General features: G+C 42.6%; 1 protein-coding gene across 1 annotated transcript; it reads left to right on the top strand.

The window, feature by feature from the left end:
* Positions 1-721: 721 nt before the first annotated feature.
* Positions 722-18,573, top strand: PLEK (pleckstrin). The gene is made up of 9 exons (XM_066638476.1): positions 722-821; positions 7,933-8,088; positions 9,939-10,120; positions 10,802-10,893; positions 12,471-12,655; positions 14,471-14,575; positions 16,887-16,970; positions 17,577-17,646; positions 18,018-18,573. Exons 1-9 carry the CDS (start codon positions 762-764, stop codon positions 18,155-18,157), a joined length of 1,074 nt encoding a protein of 357 aa, XP_066494573.1. The 5' UTR covers positions 722-761; the 3' UTR covers positions 18,158-18,573.
* The last annotated feature ends 104 nt before the right edge of the window (positions 18,574-18,677 follow it).

Genomic DNA, 18,677 nt, shown 5'->3' on the forward strand with positions numbered 1-18,677 from the left:
ATTGTTTCCAAACTGGGATGACTTGTTGCTGTCACCTGGTGGTGGAAGGAGTTGTGCATTCTCATCCTGACATCAGCTCAATGGTTTAACATGAGCTCAGCGGAGCAGATTTTGAGAGCCATTGAATTAATTTGATAACCATCTGATTCTGAGCATATACTAAACCACTGGAAAGCCCAGAGTGCATGTAAAGAAAGTGGTTTTCCTGAGCTACTGAGTGAGTTCAGGATAGATATGTTGTTTAGATTGACTGCTTCCTGATTTGCGGTTCAGAAGCTCTACATACATACTTATAGCGTCAACATCTCCCCTTTTTTTTTTAAAAAAAAAGGCAAGTAGCAAGACTGAAAAATTAAAGATAGTAGAGATGGGATACAACTACTGCTTGCTACCTTCCTATGTTGGATGGGGTCAAATATCCTTCAGCAGGCAGCAACTCCACTAAGCACTTCTGAAAATGTATGTTCACATCACGTTTCACAAGAAATATGTCCTTTCTTTTTGGCAACTAGGACAAACTATTATTTAAATTAGTATTTATTTCCCATGTTATCTCAGTAATTCAGGATAGTTTATATATAAAGAATTCTTAACTGAACGTGTACATTTGGCTCCGCATTTCCTTCTTCCGGAAGGGGAAATGGGCATGTCTTTGTGTGATTAACAAGCACAGGAACTTGTGAAAGTGGCAATGCAGCTTGCAGCCCTTCCACATGTCAGATGTATTTAAACTCCTCTGCATCTGAAAGAACAGCGCAAGGATGGCACAGGAAACCGATCGAGAACCGAGGCGCATAAGAGAGGGCTACCTAGTGAAGAAGGTAGGTGTGGACTATTCGGGTTAAAAGTCAGGGAGGTAAATACTTACTACAGCAAATTAGAATGCTGAGCTCACTTATTTGAGCTTGTGAGACCGTTGGACTTTAAGTGTCAGCCAGGAGGAAGGAGCATACAAAATTTCATATCACTGCATGCTGTGTTTGAAGTGTGTTTCAGGTATTCTCGATGACCATGCTGTGGTTCAAAACTTCCCAAATTTAAACCTGCTTATATACATTTTGGATTAAGTATGTTAAGGTCATTTCTATCAGTCTCTTCTTCATGGGCTACATTCCTTGAAAAAATTCTTATCTATAACTAGAGATAAGAACTATAGATTGAATAAAGAACTATTTATAGAACTATAAATAGAGAAATCTATTTTTCTCTTTCTTCTCTAGTATAATGTACTTAGTGAATATTAAGTATAGGGTGACACTATATGACTCCTCCTTTCCAAATGCCAACAAATTCTGTGTAGAGAGCAGTTGGTGAATGCTAAGCAAAGAATACTACTGTATTTTAGCCCAAGGGAGGCTACGCTAGACATCTTGATAAGTGATGGCCAGAGAAGCAAAAACAAGCAGAAAGGAGTAATTAAAATCAGACTTCAGTTAGACCTGTTTATCTCTAGGTAGTCCACTGAGATGGCTATATTAAGTCTAATCTTGAATATTAGGATTTGACTTAATGTAGCCATCTTGGTGGATAGAACTTTTGAGAGAAGAAACTGGCACAGCTTGTTCCTGGCAGTACCAAGAAAACTGGGAAGATTTTTTGGGGTCTGGTGGAATGAAGGCAACATAGTGGACAATGAAGTTAAAATTAACTAACTTTCCTAAAGTCATGAGAGCCAGAGCAATTTTTTAAAAGATGAAATGTTGGATGAGTAGAAAAGATTTTAAAGGAAGCTCAGAAAGTACCCAAACCACAGAAGAAACGGAAAGAGGCACAGGAGGAACCAACATTGGGTTCTGGTATGCTAAAATGGTACCTGCCAAAGCAGAAGTATTTCTGGGGGGAAATTCTGAGACTATTTACAGCTCAAAAGGGGGCAAAATACATTGTAATCACTTTCATTTTCCTTCTGTTATGATAATAGTTGTGGGGAGATGGTTTTCTATCAGGTACATGCTGGGACTGGGCTGGGCTTTCCAGCAGAATACATTCTGCAAATATGCAACACAGCTGGAGGCAGGGCCCATGAGGGGAGTATATTGTACCTGGGCTCAGGGTCAAAAAGGTGGCCCAGGAGACAAAGGAGGGGATCCAGAAATTTCCTGCGATCTCAGAAGATGTTTGCTTATATTGTGTGAAGACTAGCATTCACATTTTGTATAAGCCTACATAGTTTTATATATTGTAATTCATAGAAATTCTGATCCAATGATTGTACGAAGGCCTTAGGAGTGGACCTCAACAGGTGGGAAACCCTGGCCTCTGAGTGGCCCGCTTGGAGGCAGGCTGTGCAACATGGCCTTTCCCAGTTTGAAGAGACACTTGGTCAACAGTCTGAGGCAAAGAGGCAAAGAAGGAAGGCCCATAGCCAGGGAGACAGACCAGGGACAGACTGCACTTGCTCCCGGTGTGGAAGGGATTGTCACTCCCGGATTGGCCTTTTCAGCCACACTAGACGCTGTGCCAGAACCACCATTCAGAGCGCGATACCATAGTCTTTCGAGACTGAAGGTTGCCAACAACAACAGGATTGTACAAAATTATGATTCAATGGAGAAGGAGAGGGGCCCAAAAGAAACTTTGTATCCCCAAAATGGGCCCAAAAGAAACATTGTACAGCTAATAAAATTCCTCTCAGAAGCCCTGGCTGAAGGAAATAACTATTTCTTGGCATGTGGTTTAACAGACTCAAAGGAAAGGAGAAGTAACATTTTAGGGAAGTTGCTTAGAGGCTTCTATACATTTTTTCAAGTTTCATTCCCTCTACTTCCCAAAAGTCTGGTTCATCTAGCAAGTCCATTCAGAAACCTTCAGCTCTGCTCTTTGGATGAAATAAACTTGTTTTAACCTCAAAGAAGACCAGCAATTTGCAGCTGAGGTCAAACTATGTTCATCAGTGAAAAATGTAGGACTGCAATTACTTTACCATTACTTGCTGACTGGAGAAATAAATTTTTCTAATTTTAAGGCAGTTATTTATGATACTGGGGAGCAAGAGTAGTTTTCATTCTTCAGGACTAGTTGCTTGGGAAGTACACCAGGATTGCTGCATCATGGAGCGGATAAGATAAAGAATGAAAGGATATCTCTAGAGCAGTAGTTCTCACACGTTTAGCAACGGGACCCACTGTTAGAATGAGAATCTGTCAGGACCCACTGGAAGTGATGTCATGACTGGAAGTGACATCATCAAGCAGGAAAATTTTTAACAATCCTAGGCTGCAATCCTACCCACACTTACCCAGGAGTAAGTCCCATTGACTATCATTGTTAGAAGAATATACATAATATCTTGTTCAAAGTACAGATCTATAACATTTCCCCAAATGCAGTCACATACCATGGCAGCATCAAGTCTAATATATTAAAAATAAAATATTGAAATGAATGGGGACCCACCTGAAATTGGTTTGCGACCCACCTAGTGGGTTTCGACCCACAGTTTGAGAAACACTGCTCTAGGGCATACTTCAATTCTGTTCCTGTTTTCTCCCCTTAGTACAGCTAGCTTGGTTGTCTTCCTGCTTGTAGGCATCCCATCTCAAGGAGTTCCTGACTGTGACAGGCTGTGTACAGCTTTTGTTGCCGTAAACAGAAGCCCTTAGCAGTGATTAGCAGACCTGACTATGGTTTGCCTTGCACTGGTTAAATCATATTTGGATTACTGTAATGCACTGAATGTGGGGCTCCCCTTGAATACCATTTGGAAAAGTCAACTAGTGCAGAATGTTGCTTTATGATTATTTATTTATTCACATTTTTATACCGCCCTTCCTCCAAAGAGCTCAGATCGGTTTACGCAGCTGCTCCTCCCCTCCTTTTTGTCCTCACAACAACCCTGTGAGGTAGGTGACGCTGAGAGAAAGTGACTGGCCCAAGGTCACCCAGGAAGCTTTGTGGCTGAGGGGAGATTTGAACCTGGATCATCCAGGTCAAAGTCCACCTCCCAAACCACTATACCATCCTGGCTCTCAATTGGACAGTAAAAGGCCTAGTGTACACATTGTGACTCTGCTTCTTCCCCTGTACTGGTTACCTGTCTCTTTCTGGGTGCAATTCAAGGTGCATTAACTTCCTTTGTTAAACGGTTTTGACCTTTTAAAGCCCTAAATGGCTTGGTACTTGAAGGATCACCTCCCACTCCCATATGAAACTGCCCACTTCCTGAGATAAACGGAGAGTGGTCCCTTGTGTGTCCCATCATTGACAGAGCTGTGCTGATGAGGCCACATGAGAGGGAGCTCTCTGGAGTGGCACCCAGATTATGAACCTCCCCGTCTCTGGATGTAGGGATGGCTCCATCACTTCCACCGTTCTAATGGCAACTGAAAACGTTTCTGTTCCATTTAGCCTTTGAGGTATAGGTTTATGCTGGTCCATTCTGCAACCTCTTGCCTGTGCTGTTTGGGGTTAGGATTTCTTTTTCTTTTTCTGGTGTTTAATGTGTTTTTGCTTGTTAATTTTTTAATTTTTTTTATGATTGCCTCTTTTTTTAATATGTTTTTCATATGTTGCAAGCCTTTCTTGAGTGCATTCTTTCAGGAGGAGAAAGACAGGATATAAATATTTTCTATAAATAAATGCCATGGTAGGTATTAAGAGCAAATTAGGTGAGAAAGAAATCATAACAGAGATACAGCTAAATCACTATCATAAATTATTGTGGTTAAGGGATGTCTAGATGACTGAAAGGAAACAAGTGGTCTCCAACTCTATGAGTATGCATATTAATCAGTTTCACAGGGGCAGTACCCAGTGGTTTCCTTTCCCTTGCACTTACAAATTAAGAAAGAACAGAAGTGTCAAGGACCACCTACGCCTACAAGGAAATGACATCATTTGCCTATGTCAGTTCTATGTTTTCATCTCAAATGAGTGATTGCAGTTGAGAGAAGCAGTGGTGAGGGGATAACACTGTGCTTGCTCAGGAACACCTTTCTGAATTATGGTTTCCCATGTTGCTAGGACTACACTCTGTTGAAAACAGATTTTTAGCCTGACCCATGGCAAATATTGGCGCAAATGAAGTTCTGTCTTTCCTTCCTTTTTTACTTAGACGTTCACAGTCCACCCTAGGCTGTATTCTCATGGACATGATAGGACCATCTTCAAAAATGCCTAGTTATTCATGACAGCATTTTTGTGTGGCTGGATGTTCTACTAGTTTTCCTAAATCCCACCCCTGGAACTGGTTGAAACTAAGCAAGCGAAAGCTTAGATTTCTGAGAAGCACATAGGTTTCGGTTGCTCACATGGCTTTCTCAACTGGGGCTGCATTATGTTATGAAACCATGGTTTGTATTTAATAGTTTAAGGACCGAACTGTGCTGTCAAATTAAGTAAAATGTTGTGGGACTGGCTTTAGAGTTTTCTGTTCATTTTAACTGCCCTTTTTTGCAGTGCGATAGTGCTAGCCAATGCCAACTGAAAGAGGGCACATCAGTGCACATTTGTATGCCCCTTCCAACTCAAGCAATGGCCATGTTCTGTTTTATCATTGAGGCATGTACCTCTACTACAATCTTACCTTAAAGCCCTATAGTTGAGCATTCCTTTTCCTTTAATGTGGCTGTATGAAGTGCCTTATCCCTTTGAGAAAATGCAAAAACCAGGACAGTATGAGGAGATAAGCAAACAATCTTGTTGCTTCACATTGTATACAGAATGGTGGAACTGCAGATCATCTCAAATACTGTTTTAATTTAGCCACTCTTTCACTATACTCCATTTCCATATACCTCTCTTTTTTCTTCTGATAATCTTCACACTGTTCCATGGATAATAAAACATGCATTAGATACAAACATTATATTGTTCAAGATGCTCAGCTATCCTGTGGCTCAAGTTTGTCTTCTAATTTGAGGAATAGCCCACATATTTTAAAGGTCGGCTGTTCTTGCCACTTTCAAAGGTGGGATGCTCATCACAGTGTGTACAACAGGTCATGCTGAAAGGATTTGGATGTTGAAAGTGCTGAATGCTTGAATACTTTTCTTTTATAGGTTCTCAAACTATCATAACTGAAGGCAACAGCACTCATGGTTAAAATCTCTGGGTATACCAGCCGTAAAGTTCCAAAACAACTAATGTTGTTTGATTAATTAAAAATGTTTCATCTCACAACCTCTGTAGACATCATCAGGCATCCAAAGGCAAAACTCCACCATTCCAAGGCGTGTCAACTTCCTGTTCTCTGTTTAACAGCAAAGGTCTTACAAAAACCCAATTGAGTGTTTGTGGGAACAACAAAAAGATCAGTAGCTATCTGGATTAAAGAACATCAGAGAAATATAAGGTTAAAGCAGATAGATAAGTCACAGCCCAATCCTGAGCTGGCCGGAGCGCCCAGGCTCGGCGGCAACAAGAAGGGCTGCCGTCTAATCCTGTGCCTCCCGCGCTACCACAGGAGGCACCTCGGGAGAAAGAGACATTTGTCCCCTTCCCTGCAATGGGGCTACTCACTTCACTTTAGGAAAAGGCATAGTGTAGGGTGCGCAGCCCTCCAAGAGCGCATTGGATCCTGTGGAGCGCAGCTCTGCGGATCCTCCTCCCGCCCGCCCCTCAGCATGCCTCCTCCCTGCCCTCTCTCTGCCCCCATCAGCCTCCCCTCTCCCTGGAACGCCTCCTCCCTGCTCCCGTCCACTCCCCCACATCCCGTTCTGCTGCTCTGTGGTCCGGGAGACTGCCGAGCCACGGAAGCTGGACAACCGCCCCACGCTAGCCCAGCACAGTCAAGAAAGGTGTCCTGAGAGAGCCGGCTTGGTCCTGTGACTAAGATGTTGGGCCTAGTCTTCAGCCATGGGGTTGCTTGAATAGTGACCCTGGCTGAGTTTCTCTCCCAATCCTCAGTAGCAGAATAGTCATGACCTGATTTGCAAGGCTATTGTAGGACTAACGAACACAAACATATAAACCATTTTAGACACTGAATGTGCAACATTTTGCTATTGAGCAAACGGAAACAGCCGCTAACGCAGACAAGGCAGAAATACTGTTGATTGGGAGGACCAGCTGATCTAGGCTTGTGAGTACAACCTGTTTTGAGTGGGGTTGTGTTCCTCCTTAAAGATCAGGTCAGCTTGGAGAAACGCCTGGTCTGGAGCTGCTCTTAAATGCCCGGGTGCTGGCAGCCAGGAATGTCTTTTACTGGCTTAGGCTGGTGTACCAGCTGTACTCTTTCTCAGAGAAGGTAAACCTGGCCTTTACCGATACCAGTTCACATCCAGATTAAGTACTGTAATACCCTTTCTGTGGGGCTGCCTTTATAGAGCATTTGAAACTTTCAATTGGCGGTCCAAAATACTGCAGCAGCCTGACCTTTAGTGCTGCACAAAGTACATAATTCCAATATTATTCCATCTACTTCGTTACCAATTTGTTTCTGAACCCACCTCAAAGTGCTGATTTTGACCTAAGTCCTAAATGATCTGAGATGAGGATATCTGAAGGATCACCTCATCCTGCATGTGTCTACCCATGCGCTTGGGGCAGCATCTAAGGTCCTGCTCTGTGTTCTTCACCACCAGAAGTGGGACAGACGAGCATGTGAGCATGTAATGTTGTTACATGCTTTTCAGCCATGTAACAACATTACTGTGGAATGCCCTCCCAAGGGACGTCTAGCTGGCCTCACACTGCTTCCCTTTTTGGCAAGCAGCAAAAATATGGCTGTTTCTGAAGGCCTTTGAGACAAGTTGATGTTATACTGCTGTGAAGAATATATATTTAATGCAACATTTGATCTTTCAGTTTTGTTGGTATATTTTTATGGAAGTGTTAAGTTGCTTTAGTGCTGTAGTTTATAATGTTTATATCACTCTGGGGGAGATCCTTTGGGCTCAAAAGACATTCTTCTCTAAATGCTTCTTGATCAAATGCTTCCTTCTACTGATGCAGGATTCATAGATAATGTAATCTTAATTGGTTTGAATGCAGGGTAGTATGTTTAACACTTGGAAGCCAATGTGGGTAGTGCTCTTGGAAGATGGAATTGAATTCTTTAAGAAGAAGACAGACAATAGCCCTAAAGGAATGATCCCTCTCAAAGACAGCAAACTTACAAGTCCCTGCCAGGATTTCAGCAAAAGAATGGTGAGTGTATTTTCTGAAGTACTCTAAAGAAAGCAAACAGAAGGATTAAGGGTACTTCCTTCAATGATTAGGCAGTTTCACTGTTGTCTTTATTCTGCTATATGATGCTAGCTACCAAAGTTAGTTTTAGCTTTTCTGGTGTTTGGAGAAAAAGCAATGCAGGAAAATTCAGCCTAGGAAACTCTGAAAAAAAGTTGATATTTTTGGCAGTTTTCTTACTTAAGGTGGAGTCACTTGACAGTTTTTCAAAGCATCCCCTTATCACGTGAAACAGGGCTGTATTGAAGGTCCAATACGCATGGCAGCTGTCCTTTGACAACTCAGTTCCCCTTAGATTGCTGTTGGAAGCATGCAAAACAAGAATTGCAAACTCTTAGGCAACCAGTCCTAACTTGCACTGGAAAAGGCAGGCTGACTGACCTGCGTGGTATCCAGCACAAGGTAGGTGCCTGCTGGAGTGCAATAAGACAGGTTTTCTGTCTCTGAAACATTGGATGCTCAAGTCATGCAAGTTAGTGAGACTGAATCGTTTATTGGTATTAACTGTTCTTCAAATAACAGCAGGCCAAAAATGTAACTGTTTTTGAAGTATATGACTACTGTAGGGAATGGGTATACATATTTTAGACAAAGAGAAAAGAGAAGATATGCGATCTAATTGTTGGGGTCTGATTTGGTTTAGCTGTTCTGGTGCTATTCCTGGCACAGTGTCATCTAATGCATTTGAGCACATGGTGCATTCTAAGTCACAAGGGGGAACATCTTGGTCCCATGCAGTGCACATGCCAGAGCACAGTGCTCTAAGCAGTATTTTTCCCAGCTATGCGGACAGATGGTGGAAATGTTACTTGAAAATAACTCGCATCCATTTCAAGCTATACCTCCTGTTCTAACACAAGGTGCTTGGTACAAATGCTACCACTTGTCCCCAAAACTCTGAGCACTTCAGCTTAAAAATTGAACAAGAGATAACCTATTCTTAAGATATATATGAAAGCAGCACAGCAAGTAGCTTACAAGAGGAGAGCCTCCTTTCTGTAGCTCGATGGTAACAATGTTGAGTAGACCACTGATTCCCAAACTGTGGGCCATGACTCCCCAGGGAGCAGTGGAAACCAGCCAGGGGAGCCAAGAAATTCTTGCGAAAAACCTTCCGCCCTATACAATGTGTAGGATTATAGCCCTAACGGAGAGCCACGGCCAATGACCCAGTATGTCAAGGGAACCACCAGTCCAAAACGTTTGAGAACCACTGTTGTAGACTTACATCATAGTCTTCATGTATCTACTCCTAGATACAGGAGTAGAGCTTATACGAATTGCACAGCTAAGAGAATCATCCTTGAACCTCTATATTTTCATAGAATGGGTATGGTCAAGGGCGCCGTCCTTATACTTTACTCAACCAATTTCCTCAGACTGAAGCTTCTCCACTTGCATGGGCATGAGTGAGGCAAAGGCATCTTATAACTTTATTCCCATTGATGTCTAGTGGGTTGTGACCCACAGTTTGGGTAACACTGGCATAGCTAGTTGGGAAATGGCAGTCGAACCCTAAGGGAATGAAATACTCGGTTTCACCAGTATAGTCCTGGTGCCCAAATAGCAGTAATGTTTCTGTTCATTTCAATATCACACTATTGTTATGATCTAGCTGTGATAAATTCAAAGAGCCAATCGGGATGTACATTATTGATTATTGTATGTTCCGAACTGCTTGGCTTTCTGGCCATTTTTGTCAAGCTTGTCCAGTGCGTGATGCATTTAGCTGCTTGTCAGGGTACTACAAAATGTATCCATGATTGAGCAAAGAATAAAGTTAATCATCATGAACTCTATCACTGTTCTAGTTTGTCTTCAAGCTCACTACTACCAAACAACAGGATCACTTCTTCCAAGCTTCCCACCTTGAAGAGAGAGACGCCTGGGTGAGAGACATCAAGAAAGCAATTAAGTGCATTGAAGGAGGTCAAAGATTTTCCAGGAAATCTACCAGGAAGTCTATCAAACTTCCTTCAACAATCAACCTGAGGTCTGTTAACATTTCACTTTCGTTAATTCCAGCAGAAGCAGAGAACTGGGTTGTACCTGAGTGTGCTCCAATATTCTGAAGTGGCCTCTATGAAAGTGATGTGTTATGGGCAGAGATAGCATTTTCTTGTTACACACATAAAATAGCTCTGATGCAATTTTCCTCCTACTTCACCTCCAAGAAAAGCAGCTTCAAGATGCACATTTGGAGTGGAGAAGTGGCAGGAAAGTGGAGGGGTGCTTGGTCCTGTTATTCAGACAGCTCTTTGTGGGGGAGATCAATAGAAGCTTTAGTTGAAATGCTTTGTGATATCTTTTTATGTACGGCATGTGTTTTACTATCCTTATTCTTACACTTTGGTAAACACCTGGAATGACAGCCCAATTCTAACAGGGACACTGCCAGAATGGTATTTTTGATAGTGTAAGGTTCTTTATGGCTTTCACAAAACATCAGGCCATACAGAGTGGCCTGTCTGCTGTCACAAGCAGCTGGGTCTGTGCACCTGTGGCCAGAGAAAGAGCCCTGGCATTGATAAGTCAGTACAGGGGGCGGAGCAGTGGCAGGGGTGGATGAAATGGGGCAGACCCCAGGGCAGAAGATCAAGAAGACTTAATAATAATTATATTTCAATTCAAGATGGTTTCCTAATGATCCCCCACTTTCTTTTTTCCTGTACAGTACTTTGTATCTCTCAATGAAAGACCCTGACAAAGGGATACGAGAAATGAAGTTGGAAAAAGATAAGAAAATTTTCAACCACTGCTTTACAGGTAGACAGCTCTTGCTTTCCACATTAAAAAAAAATTTTCTGAGTAAAACAGACATTAACCAAGGGAGTCACAAAGTCAATGAGGGCAGCACTCAGATGGTGTGAGGGCCTTGACCATATTTATATTAAAGCACAAGAAGCGAAACTGGAGGGAAACATCAGTAGCCACCACAAAACTGTTAAGATTTTCCTGATCCCTGGAAGACATTGAAAAATATCCAATGGAAATGAAATAGAACCAGGTTCTAAAAGGGATCTAAAACAGGGGTGTCAAACATAAGGTTCGGGGGCCAGGTGCGGCCCTTGGAAGCTCTTTATCTGGCCCTCTGGCTCTCCCAGCATCACCATTAGCTGCTCTCAGCTGCTGAGCTGGGTGTCCTGCATGATAATTGAGTTCTTCCGTATCTTAAATATGGCCATGATTTGCATATTTTCTGTTCTGTTACTCGGAGCTAATGAATTCCTAAGTGAGAAAAAATGCTTATTTCTGGTCATGACCAGCTTAATGATATCACTTCCTTCTTATTGACATCACTTCTGGCCTTCAGCATCATGAATGCTGTTTGGCCCACTATATGAAATGAGTTTGACACACCTGATCTAAAGTATGACTAGAGAGATGAAACCTGATCTCTATGTTTTGGAAATGGAATTGCATTACATAATGGCATAACATGAGATATTTAATAGGTGGCAAGATCATTCAATGAACTCCCAACATTTGGAATTCCCAGCATTTTTTTAAACGCAAAGACTATGCACTTCTACTCAGAAGTAAGTCCCACTGTGTTCAATGAGGCTTACTTCCAAGAAAGTCTGTATAGGATTGCAGTCTTAGGCCCAAATCCTAACCAACTTTCAGCACTGGCATAGTGGTGCCAATGGGACATGTGTTTCATCCTGCAGCTGGGTGGTAGTCACGGAGTCCTCCTCAAAGTAAGGGAATGTTTGTTCCTTTTCCTCTGAGCTGCATTGCCCTTTTGCCAGTGCTGGAAAGTGGGTTAGGAAAGTAGGTGCAGCGCCCATAATCTATTAATGCATCACCTAAGATATACAATTAATTGCCTAATTTTTAATCAAGTGATAATATAATATATGCACTGAATAATAAACAGTAATTATTTATTATTGCTCATATAGTCTCTGACATTTGCAATAAGTTTATAGGGAGTCCTAGCATAATTGAAATCCAGATATGAACCCAATTGTTAATGGTGGGTGGGCGGTCAGGTTGATAGTTTGGAATTGTCATTGCTCATTAAATAAAGTCTTCTCAGGGCCCAATCCTATCCAGCTTTCCAGAACTGATGCAAACATGTCAGGGCATGCGCTGAATCCTGCAGTGGGGGAACAGTCATGGAGATCTCCTCAAGGTAAGGGAGCATTTGTTCCCTTACTTCAGTACTGTTTGCGGCTGCACCAGCACTGGACAGTTGGATAAGATTAGGCCTTCAGTAATTTGGAGCATTACAAAAGCATAGGCCTCTTCCATTTGCTGAATGATTGCCATTTGGAGTGTGTGTGTACATGCTTGCATCACTTATTTACTGCATTATGCTTTCATTTCCTTTGCTCCAGGCAGTTGTGTGATTGACTGGCTATTGTCAAACGATTCCATCCGAAATCGCCAAGAGGGTCTAATGCTGGCCTCTGCCCTGTTGAATGAAGGTTACTTTCAGCCTGCTAGTGATACATCCAAAAGTGCAGCTGAGGGCCTAGCAGAAACTTCCTTTCTTGACAGCGAGGATGCCTTTTATTACTTTGTAAGTGATGCCGAGACGTAAGGCTTCTTGACTTGATTACTAGCAACTCTTCTAGAGATTACAGCTTTTTGTCTGGCTGCAGAATAAGGATGTGATCCAATTCAATGTTATCCTTTTTCTTCACTCCTGTGTATACATAAACATATATGTATCTGTTCAAATACCACACTATGGAATCTGTGCTACCTTTTTTCTCATATGTTTCTTCATTGCAAAACTGAAAGAAAAATGCCAATCAGCACACATTGAGATTGCCAACTGACCATAAAAAAACAAGCTGGCCTGTTTTTGAACCTTTAACAGAATGCGGATATGCAGAAAGCAGGAACGGAAACTTTTCCTGACATGAAGATCATGTGCTGTTATAGGGACTGTGATGGGGCCCCTTCAATATTTGACATCCTTAGGACGTACAGTTGTCCCACAGCAGGTAAAATTGCAGTCAGAGGGTTGCTAATAAGAGTATATGTTGTCATATATGACAGTACCTTAAACAGAAGTTTTATTAATTTTGGTACATTTTTCACCTTTTGGATTTTTTTCCAGACTGAATTGATTCCAGTTATATTTTAATACCCCTTAGTCTGTTGCTTTATTAATTCAGTCCGAAAGTCAATATGTCAAGTCTGAAAGCTTTTGCAGCTCATAGCTATAATATTTCTGCAGTTATATTATTAAGCAATTCTTCTAAGAAGCATGACTTCACATTGTACTGCAGATACAAGCACAGGGCAAGCAGTGTCTCTAGAAAAACCAGTGGCTATGAGTCATTACACACAGAGCTGGTCTCAATTAGCTGTCAGTACATAGGAAAATGTCTTGTTATCCTCGGAGCAGAATACTGCAGATATATTTGCTTGGATTTTTTAAGCTGCAGATAGTTGGCCATATTATGAGTACAGCCCCTTACACTGACTGCAATTTTAACACATCTGCTCTGTAGGGATGCTTGCACAAGACAGTATTCAACAGCACAAACTTATTCATGTCTAATCAGAAGTAAAACCCATTGAGTTCAGTGAGACTTACTCCCAAGAAACTGCAATAGCAGAGGTGTCAAATGCAAGGCCTCCAGGCCAGATATGGTCTGTGGAAGCTCTTTATCTGGCCCCATAATTGGGCTTTCTCAGTACTGCCCTTTCACATCTGCCATTGCTCTGGGAGGCGAAGATGGAATAATGCCTCAGAAGGCAAGGAATGTTACAGGGGAAGGGCAGACCAAGAGGGTTGAGAGAGGGTGATGCTGCCAAAGTGCTAGGAGAGCCCAATTATCATGCAGGCTGCCCTTTCAGCAGTGCCATTTCCACCAAGGCATCACTTTGCACAACACCTCTCAGCTGGTGAGCTGCAAAGTGACGCTGCTAAAAGATTAGGCTCTTGTATATCTTAAAAATATGATTAAGATTTGCATAGTTTCTATCGTTTGTAGCTACTGAGTTCCTATGTGAAAACAAAGTGCTTATTTCTGACCAGCATCTGCTTAATTATGTCACTTCCTGCTGAATGTCCCTTCCAGCTCTCAGCAGGAGTCATGAGTGCCGTTTGGCATGTGTGAAATGAGCTTGACACCTCTGTGTAATACGATTACAATGTAGGAGATGTGTAATAAAGTGAACCTGTAGGGGCTTGAGACGGAGTCCACAAGCTTCTAGTTGTTTATTCCTATTCTGCAGTACTCCAGCAAACTGTAAATGTGCAGCTGTGGACATTGCAGGAGATGTTGCATTTGTCAGTCTATTCTAGAGAATAGCAGGCTGGACTCTTTCAGGAAGCATTTAGCAATGTGGCTTCTTCTATGTGTTCAACAAAAAACAGGCAGACAGTGGGTTCTTCTGTGAAGGAAATTCCAGTGACGATGACATCACCTTCAGGGAAGAGTTCAGAGGAACGGTGATCAAACAGGGATGTCTACTGAAGCAGGTTGGTATAATACACCTTGGTTTTTCAACAAGGGAACTCAACATAACATCAAACTAGACTCTTCTCTGAAGGGTCAGGCTGTACCCTAATTTTCCTATTTGTGTGCTGTACATGTAACTATATTCATTATGTTGCAAGACGACACTTGGTCAGTGGCTGTGCTGTTGCTCCACAGAAATCTCAAGTGAACCTTTAGTCAGCATGCTAGAAAGATAGAGTAGACGGATGTGGTGAATCTGAATACGGGAAGCCCAGATTCAATGCTCTTCCACCTTACTGGCCGGGGGTGTCTTTTCAGTTGTACATATTCATGTGACAGTTATGTTGTAACCTGCCCAGGAGATAGTATTGGAAAGAAATGTGCAATACTACCGCATCATCAGAAGGTTATATCTCTCTGTGTAATGAATCAGGGTGCATTTCTGTCTCTTTTAATCCTATGAACTATGACATACACCAGATCTCCAGTGACAGGGTGTATATAGATCTGGTTTTGCACAATTCAAACAGAATTGCAACACTGGAGTCACTGGACATATGAAATGTTTGCAAGCAAACACTTGCAAACTTATGGAGATTACCACATGACTCATGCTCATTGTGACAGCATTCTGCTAGTCCGGGCCATAAACCAGTTAACCCTAACAGCCCTTTAACACTTTATGGTACCAGTCTAGCTCACCATTTCACACCTCAGTGAACCAGACGGGCAACTTCCAATTTTAACATACAAGTTGTTCCTCGAGTGCATTGACTGTTTTAGTTTCCAGCAGTCAATGGCCCTTATGTTCAAATGAACGCCAAGCATACTCTTGATCCTGCCCCAGGCTCAGCTCTGGCTGAAGCCTCAAGGTACAAGTAGTGGGCCTAAACAGGGCATATGGTAGCTGTGGTAGTGGCTGAGCAGCCAGGCCTGGATTCAGATACATCCAAAAACCCCTCCTGTACTCAGTAAAGGTAAGTGCTTTATTCTAGAAACTTAAAGGTGGTTACACACAAAGAAAGACACTTATACAGTTAGCGTAGCAAATGTCCATGTCGAAAAGCAGTGGTAAAAGGCAAAGCCAAGAGACAAGAGAGCAACTCTGGGTGAAATGGTGGGTTTGTATACCTGACTCCCACTCTCCAACCAATCAGAAGTTGGAACCTGCTGAACCTTCCAATAGGCTATGTGAGTGGTAGACACTTACTCATGACTTGCCCCCTCCCTTCCTGAATCTCACTGAATCTCACTAGCCCAGAAAAGAGGTGCCTGAGGGGGGACATGATTGAGACATACAAAATTATGCACAGGAAGGACAGAGTGGATAGAGAGATGCTCTTTACACTCTCACATAACACCAGAACCAGGGGGCATCCACTAAAATGGAGTGTTGGGAGAGTTAGAACAGACAAAAATAAATATTTCTTTACTCAGCGTGTGGTTGGTCTGTGGAACTCCTTGCCACAGGATGTGGTGATGGCGACTGGCCTGGACGCCTTTAAAAGGGGCTTGGACAAGTTTCTGGAGGTAAAATCCATTACGGGTTACAAGCCATGATGTGTATGTACAACCTCCTGATTTTAGAAGTGGGCTATGTCAGAATGCCAGTTGCAAGGGAGGGCACCAGGATGAGGTCTCTTGTTATCTGGTGTGCTCCCTGGGGCATTTGGTGGGCCGCTGTGAGATACAGGAAGCTGGACTAGATGGGCCTATGGCCTGATCCAGTGGGGCTGTTCTTATGTTCTTATGCTGCAGTTCATCATGTAATAAGAATGTCCTTGACCAATTAGTTATGTGAGAAAATCTAATCTAGGGACTGGCACGTCCACTACCACTTCCCCAGAACCAAGTCTTTCTCAACACATTTTTGGGAAAGTTGGACAGTTGTTGCTTAGGCCTAAGGGGTATTTAATTTCCAAGATGGAAGTGACAGCCTTTAGAAATGCAGATCTTTGGGAAAGGACTTTGGAAGTAAAGTGTTGGGTCTTAACTGCTTCAAGGCTGCAAAAGCTGCCCATCAGTTGTACATATTCATGTGTCAGTTATATTGTAACCTGCCCTGGGGATTGTATTGAAAAGAAATATACAATACTGCAGAAACATCCGAAGGTTATAGCTCTCTGTGTAATGAATCAGGGTGCTTTTCTGTCTCTTCTAATCCTAGCTCCACTAAAACCAAGTGGAAATGTGCTGTTGCCCTTAATCGGGGCATGGATAACAAAACAGTCTTGGTCAAATATCATTGCATTGTACTGCTCAGCTGTAATTTTTGCATTTCACTCTTGCAAAATAGCATCACGCAGTTACTCATTTATTACATTTCTTTAGGGGCATCGAATTAAAAACTGGAAAGTGCGCAAGTTTGTGCTGAGAGAGGACCCTGCTTACATACACTACTACGATCCTGCTGGGGTAAGCCCATCTGTCAGTGGTTTAGCTGAAGCAGGCTCTGAAAGGCCATTGAGAAATATCTGGTTGTCTTCCTGACATGAGTGCCTGCCTTTTTGCTGCAGGCCAAACCCTACTCTGAATCACTTCAGCTCCTTAGAGCTCTAATGAACAGGGCTGTTATAGCTCATCCCATGGGGGGAGCTCCACATCAGTTGTGACAAGTGACATGGCTTGGCCATGAGGTCTACAGGGATGTGGAGGCCTTATTGGCTGCTTGGAATTTATTACTGGGATGGAGGATGCATAAGAGAAGGTTAGTGGTGGGGAGTGGTGGGTTAGTGGTGGGGAGCTGGGCTCACAGCTAATGACTCAACCTCACCACCATTCACCCTCCTGCTGCAGATTAGGGGAATGTCTTCAGCCTATATGGATGACCTTTCAAAAGCACAGGCTGCCTTGGAGGCATTGACTTGCCATTAAAGTTTGGTTGGGAGCTGGATCCAAATTATAAGGGGGTAGCTTGGCATTTCCCCAGGGGTAGAATTCCCCTTGAGGATTCTCAGTTCACCCACCCCTAGTCCAATTTTTAACCCATGGAAAGATGTTTATGTCTGAAATTTCTTTCAGGGAGACGACCCTCTTGGCGCCATTCACTTGAGGGGTTGTGTGGTGACAGCTGTTGAAGACACACCAGATGGTAAGCAGGAGCTCATAGGCGTGCTCTCAGCGCATATTTGCATTCAGGAGTATTCTTCGCTTATTCCATGCCTGGGAGCAAATGGTCACTATTTTATTGATGCCAGAACTTGGGGCTTTTTCAATTTTCAAACAATTTTCAAACACTGACCAGAGATGACAAAGAAATACAAGTAGATCAAGAACCACAATCCCTCTGTCAAAATACTCTAAACACCCTTAAAGTACTTTTAACCAAAATACCCCATGAAGTTTGTGGCAGTCATTTAAAAATGGAAGAGCTGGAAGAGATGATCTGAGCTGAAGGGGAGGAACTGGATCTCCCTGAGTCGTTCTTTCACTGACCCTTTGTCTCTTTTTCCTTACAATTAGGCAAAAAAAATGAAGTTGGGGGAAACCTCTTTGAAATCATTACTGCAAGTGAAGTCCACTATGTCTTGCAAGCAGCCACCTCTGCAGAACGTACGGAATGGATCAAGGCCATTCAGATCGTTTCCAGGACTGGAAAGTGAAGAACCATTAACCTCCATCAGGGAAAGCAGCACTTGTTCAAAGCCAGCTGCAGGGGCTCTCTGCAAGGATACTTGAGTCCTTCACCTTGTAATCTTTTCTCTAGCCTGGAACAGAGTTGGCACAATACTTAACATTCTTCTGAGCCCTTGGTTTTTTGTACCTACCATCCAAAGTAGAGCCATTTGGCATAACCCAAACATTATGTAAAATGTTCTCATTTCCCTTAACTACTCAGTAATGTAAAACTACTGATGCATGAATAAGCACTAGGCAAGCCATATGGTTTTTGCATGCAATAGTACTGAAAAGCAAATTTGTTTGTCAAAGATGTTTTTCAGAAAGTATCCTGATCGTCATACAGTCCATAAATATCTGTAGAAGTCCTAATTGAAGTAAACAAAGTTGATGGGCTAATTTTGAGGGCTAATTTTGTGTGTGTGTGTGGGGGGGGGGGAATATTTGGAGACAATACAGACTTATCTTTTCCACCAGAGTCTATTTTTTGATGAATGAGTGGGG

This window comes from Tiliqua scincoides, chromosome 1, assembly GCF_035046505.1.
Source record: "Tiliqua scincoides isolate rTilSci1 chromosome 1, rTilSci1.hap2, whole genome shotgun sequence".
Taxonomy (NCBI): domain Eukaryota; kingdom Metazoa; phylum Chordata; class Lepidosauria; order Squamata; family Scincidae; genus Tiliqua; species Tiliqua scincoides.

Bases quoted from the DNA above. Each gene is read 5' to 3' on its own strand.
- PLEK (XM_066638476.1), top strand. From the start codon at position 762: ATGGCACAGGAAACCGATCGAGAACCGAGGCGCATAAGAGAGGGCTAC. The intron at 12,656-14,470 runs GTAAGTGATGCC...AACAAAAAACAG, and splicing joins AGGATGCCTTTTATTACTTT to GCAGACAGTGGGTTCTTCTG. The intron at 17,647-18,017 runs GTAAGCAGGAGC...CCTTACAATTAG, and splicing joins TGTTGAAGACACACCAGATG to GCAAAAAAAATGAAGTTGGG.